We start from the raw sequence: 6,000 nt of genomic DNA, 5'->3' as shown, positions 1-6,000 counted from the left end.
GACACCTTAGTATCGTAGCTGAAAAGCATTTTCATCATAAGATCATGGTTTGGGGCTAGAAGAATTTCATTGTGTAGTGCTCCTTGTTGTTTTAATGTAAAACATTAATATTAGGGTGTATGAAATGACTATTTTTTACAAATAATTTACTGTTTTTCTATTTTTTTGGGAGTTATTTAAATGAATGACATTTGATCCATTTAAAGTACAATTTTCTAGATGAAAACAGCATTTTCGAAAAAGTTATTTAGGCGACATTAAAAATTAAAAGTACTAGATAATGTAGTTTTCTTGCTTTCAACAAATCAAGAAATTAAAAATCTATTTTTCTTGTAAACAAACTCTTTGTTTTTACACAAATAAAAACTTTTTGCATACTTAAATACAAATAATAAATCTTCCAGAAATCATCTTTTTACACATGTTCACATAAAGTTAACACAATACAACAATCCACTAAAATGTACATTACAAAACGGCTTAAACACATTTTTTTGAAATTGGATTTGAAAGATCTAAAACCGTTCTTTATGCATATTCTTCAATTTTTTAAAGCAAAATCTACGAATGGATATAATTTATAATAAATAATATCCGTTCGTAGAGCACCTACTGCGCTCAGCTGAGATCAGAAAATTTGGTTGTAAATGTTTATCTATATTAGAATGTAATTTAAGATAGATCACTTGTGCAGCCTAGAGTATCTCTGCTTGTGTAAAAGTAAGTGTTAAAAAAGAATTGTGCATTTTAAGGGGTTTTTTTGAAAAACACTTTGAAAAAAGCATAAAATATAATTTTTCTTCTTCTTATTTCAATATGTGATGTCGACAAACTAATATATACCAATAAGAAAATAAAATGCTGCAAAATTGTCTTGCTGGCCCCATACTTCTTTTATATATGATTTTCCATTTTTACTAATATTTAAAAGGTATTTAATATTGTCATTTTTGTGGTAAAATTGATGTAAAGCAATTAATGTAAAATGTAGCTCAAAAACGAAAGTAGGAAAAAAATTATATTAGTTTTAAAGTGCTGGGGGTTCTTGATTACATTAACAAAAAAAAATTATTGCAACACAGAAGCTGGTTTTGAGGGGTTTTGCTCACCTCTGGCCCACTGTGCATTGGTTGACTAAATAGGGGGAACATGAAAGGAGTGTCACTAAATCGACTAAGAGTTTGGGTTGAGGCATATTTGTTATTAAAAAACTGGTTTTAAAAAAGCAAGGTTAAAAATTAAAAATCCACTAACTTGCAAAGTCCAGCCATATTATCGGGTGAGTCTTTTCCGCATGGTTTATCAAGATAGTTTTCAGATATTGGTATTGTACAACGATATGGACCATTAACTGTAATAAAATATCACTTATTTCATTAAAAAAAAAACAAAAAAAAACATAAATTTAAAAAACTTATAAAAAAATAAATTAACTAAATACTTTGGTTATCAGGCATTTCTTGGTTAGGCCTGTCCTTGTCATATTCAACGTTATTGTTTTCTAGAAAAGTTCTAAGTTCATCCACAGATCTATCTCTCAAATAAAAATAACAGTCACGTGGGTGGTGAGCATGTAAACCTTTGTTAGCGCAATCAGGATTAACTTGGCATCTCTGTCAATAAAATAAAAAAACACATAAAACATTTTTTTTGAATCCTTAATTATCTTCTATGTCATCTTATTAAATATAAAATATAGATTTTATAAATATACTTTCTTATAATTTTATGGAAAATTCTTCTTCTAATCATTTTTAGAAGAATTATAAAGATAAATATATTTTAATTCTTTCACTGAATTCAAAAAATTATTAAATTAGAATCAACAAAAAAGAAAAGGAAAAAAAAAGAACTAACCCCTCCCTTGAGAAAACTCAAAAAACATCCGCTGCAAAATTCATAATTACATTGAGTACAAGTAAAATGCATACAACCACCACGTACAAGAATATACTTGAAATGACATTTAGGACATTCTTTAAATAAAAAATGTTTAATAAATGTATCGACTTGGCTACTTTGAAAATAACAAATAGTTTGTTGTATTTGGGAAGCACGGAAGGAAAAAAGTGATTCTAACGCCAACACATACGTCACTTTTAATTACTTTTGACTTTCGTCCAAAATTTGCGTCAAAGTCAAAACCATTAATTTAATTACCCAGAATGTTTTTAAAAACATTCAGAATGTTTTTAAAACATTATGAATGTTTTTAACAATATAAACAATGTTTTTATTTTTATTTTTTTTAATAAAATGTTTTTATTTTTAATTTTTTTAATAAAAAGTTTTTATTTTTATTTTTTTTACTGTAAATCATGCGCGGAGTGTTGCTACATCGACTATCTTATAGCCTGACTCGCAAGGGAGTGCTGCTACATCGACTGACAAATAGCCTGACTCGCAAGGGAGTGCTGCTATATCGACTGACAAATAGCCTGACCCGCAAGGGAGTGCTGCTACATCAACTGAGGGTTTGGTTGGGGCAGGCAGACATCTATCAATTGATAAAAAAAAAAAATTCTGGTCTTGCATTTTAATTTTTACTTTTTGTCAACAAAATATGGAAAAAACTTTCGGACAAAATATATTAGAGTTCTATATATATATATATATATATATATATATATATATATACATACAAACATACATACATATACATATATATATATATATATATATATATATATATATATATATATATATATATATATATATATATATATATATATATATATATATATATATATATATATATATATATATATATATATATATACCCTATATATATACCCTACTGCCCAACTTCCAACGAATTACTAAAGGTAATGAACATAACGATTTCTCTGTTTGAAGAAATGTATTTAAAAACTTAAAAAAAAGTTTTAAATAGGCTCCTAAAAAAATTGTTAAAAAAGTTCAGTAAATTAAAAATGCACTAGTCCACAAGCTTTTGGAGCATCATCAATAATAATAGTTCATCAGGAAATAAACTATCGGGTTTTAATGCACAATTTGGAGAGTCCAACCAAAGTGCAGACTATTTCAATGGAGGTAGTGAAAACAACCAAATATTTTATATCTAAATATTAGTATTAATGAATTTTTATTTTTTTACATGAAAAACTCGTTTAAATAAAAGAATTATTTTTACAAATAAATAGCAATTAGTTTTCTCGCTTTCCTGTGCATTGATAAAAACAGTAAATTTAAACAAAAAGATTTGAAAAACAAATTTTAAAATTGTCCATGTTTCTAGCGCAAATAAAAAAGTATTTCCTTATTATACTGACTCAAAATAGTTGCAAAAAAATTGTATATTGAAAAATGTTTTTATTTTCGTTATATTCTTATCTGCTTTTTTCCTTGACTTGTATCATTTTTGGTAGTGGAAAATAACAAATGCCTTAAAAATCTTTATTTTCTTATAGCTTTATTTTGCTGCAAATTCTTAAAACGCTATCTTTATAAAAACATGGTCAAATTTTCTAAAAAAACTACTTTAAGCGTGGACAAACAAGGCATGCAACTGCACTCGCTTCCTGGGAAGGCTTGTACATATATGTATATACATATGTATGTATGTATGTATATATATATATATATACATATATATATATATACATATATATATACATATATATATATATATATATATATATATATATATATATATATATATATATATATATATATATATATATATATATATATATATATACACAGGTCGGCCTTACACACACACACACACACACACACACACACACACACGCTTGCACTCACGCACACACATATAAGTGCGTGTACGCACACACTTTTTGACAAAAAACTACCTTTATTTTATTAAAAAAAAATCAAAGGCGATCACTAGTTAAAATATTTAAAAATTGTTAAGGAAAAATCTTAAATTCTAGGCAAGGGTTTTAGTAATAATGATTTTGCAAGCATAAGCCTATTAATTTTCTAATAAAATTTACTATAACATCGCTGGTCAATAACACGAGAAAATTTTGCGATGCAACGTCACCAAATGTTGACCCTAATTCCTAGGGTTGTACATATATATATATATATATATATATATATATATATATATATATATATATATATATATATATATATATATACATATATATATATATATATATATATATATATATATATAATTTTAATTAATGAAAAATTATTAAAGAAAAAAATGCTGTCTTGTTGAATGGTATAAAAAAAGAAGTTCATATTGTGAAATGTAATGATGATTTCTTTTAAATAGAAAATCTATTTAAAAGAAATCATCAAACCAACCTTTTATTTCTCTAATGAATCAAAAAACAAAAAATTTGCCTAACTTTTTGTTAAAATGAACATTTTAACTAGGCAAGAGAACAGTGGTCAAAAGTACTTTTTTAGTGATAAAACAAAGTTCATGTTGCTTGGATCTGATGATATTAAATGTTTTTGTTGTTTAAAAGGCCATAGAAATGATCCTAAATACCAGCTACCAACAAGTGGCATGGAGGTGGAATTGTAATGGTTTTAGGGTTGTTTCAATAAGATTGTGTCAGTCCTATCCACTTGATTGATGGCAAAAATATGTAAAAGAATATCATTAAAGATATTGTAACATACTTAAGAGAAAATGCCTTGAGTTTGGATATTTCAGCAGGATAACTATCCAAAGCAAAACTTAAACACTAGTGAAAAGCCTCTCCAAGTCTACGAAAATTTGATTAACAGAAGTTCCTACTCAGAAGACCTTCCAAAAGTCAAGAACCCTATCAAACATCTATGGGAACACCTCAATCGGCAAATTTCAGGTTGAAAACCAACATTTAAACAAGACTTATTTTAAATTCTGAAACAAGAATGATTAAAAATAGATATTGTTGAGATTATCAAACTTGTAAACTCAAAGTCTTGCCACTGTCAAGCAGTAACCAATGCTCAGGGCATCCTGAAAAACTATCAAAGAGCTTTTTGTTAAATTAAGACATAAAAAAATTAAAAAAAAAAGATGATATATGGTATGATATCATATATCATATAACAACAACAACAACAACAACAACAACAACAACAACAACAACAACAACAACAAGAAGTTATTTATTTTCCGTAAATCATTTTTACAATAGTTTTGATAATAATAATAATAATAATAATAATAATAATAATAATAATAATAATAATAATTGTTCTATTAAAGTTGGTGAATTGAAATTATTACGTATACATGGTAAAAGTCATGTAGATAAATGTGATGAAAGTGGTGTATTCATTTATGATTATTATTTTAATGACTATTGTAGTTTTATAATTGTCATGGGAATAATAACTTTGTATTTATATACAATTTTATGTAATAGAAGGGAAGGTGGAAAACGATCAGATAGTTGTTTTTACTATATATATAAAGCAATGTAATAATGCAACAATAATAGTAATAATAATAATAATATATTATAATAATATACGTTAAAAAAATTAATACAAATTATAGTAATAGTATTAATAAGTATGTTTACAATAATTGCAATGAAAAAATAATAATAATAACTAATATTATAAGGGTAGTTATAAGCATAAAATTATTTATAATAATTTTAATAAATAAATAAATTTAATGATTTATTTAGGATGGTGTCACTCATACAGAAATCTGATCAAAGGAGTGACACCAAGTTTTAAACATAATGTAAGTAATAATAAGCAAAGACATACATTGAAACATAAGGACCGTAAACACATAGATTAAAGCACATAGAACATTCATAAAAGCATACATGTAGAAATCATAATTTGCAGGTTTTAATAATAAAAAAAAGAAAAAAGTAAACAAAAAGTACTGATGATAATTGTAGTAGTAACGAAAAGAAAAAAAATACGATTAAAAGAATATAATGTAAGTAATAATAAGCAAAGAGATAATATGCTTTAAAGTTAGAATAAGAAGTTTTTAAAATTTTTTAAAATTGATATTGTTTAAGATGGAGTAAAAGTATT

General features: G+C 25.5%; 1 protein-coding gene across 3 annotated transcripts in view; it reads right to left on the bottom strand.

Moving 5' to 3' along the window:
* The window catches only part of LOC136092472 (E3 ubiquitin-protein ligase RNF31-like), a 123,962-nt gene that overhangs the window by 3,884 nt on the left and 114,078 nt on the right, over positions 1 to 6,000 (bottom strand). For all 3 annotated transcript variants that reach the window (XM_065820753.1, XM_065820754.1, XM_065820755.1), the window contains 3 exons: positions 1,858 to 1,976; positions 1,442 to 1,613; positions 1,255 to 1,351 (listed from right to left, as the gene is read on the bottom strand). In XM_065820753.1, coding sequence (XP_065676825.1) covers positions 1,255 to 1,351; positions 1,442 to 1,613; positions 1,858 to 1,976 — 388 coding nt within the window. The remainder of the gene's footprint in view (positions 1 to 1,254; positions 1,352 to 1,441; positions 1,614 to 1,857; positions 1,977 to 6,000) is intronic.

The sequence above is a fragment of the Hydra vulgaris genome, chromosome 15 (genome assembly GCF_038396675.1).
Source record: "Hydra vulgaris chromosome 15, alternate assembly HydraT2T_AEP".
In the NCBI taxonomy this organism is placed as follows: Eukaryota; Metazoa; Cnidaria; class Hydrozoa; order Anthoathecata; family Hydridae; genus Hydra; species Hydra vulgaris.
The sequence above is the reverse complement of the archived record's forward strand: the minus strand, read 5'-3'. Positions and strand labels throughout refer to the sequence as shown.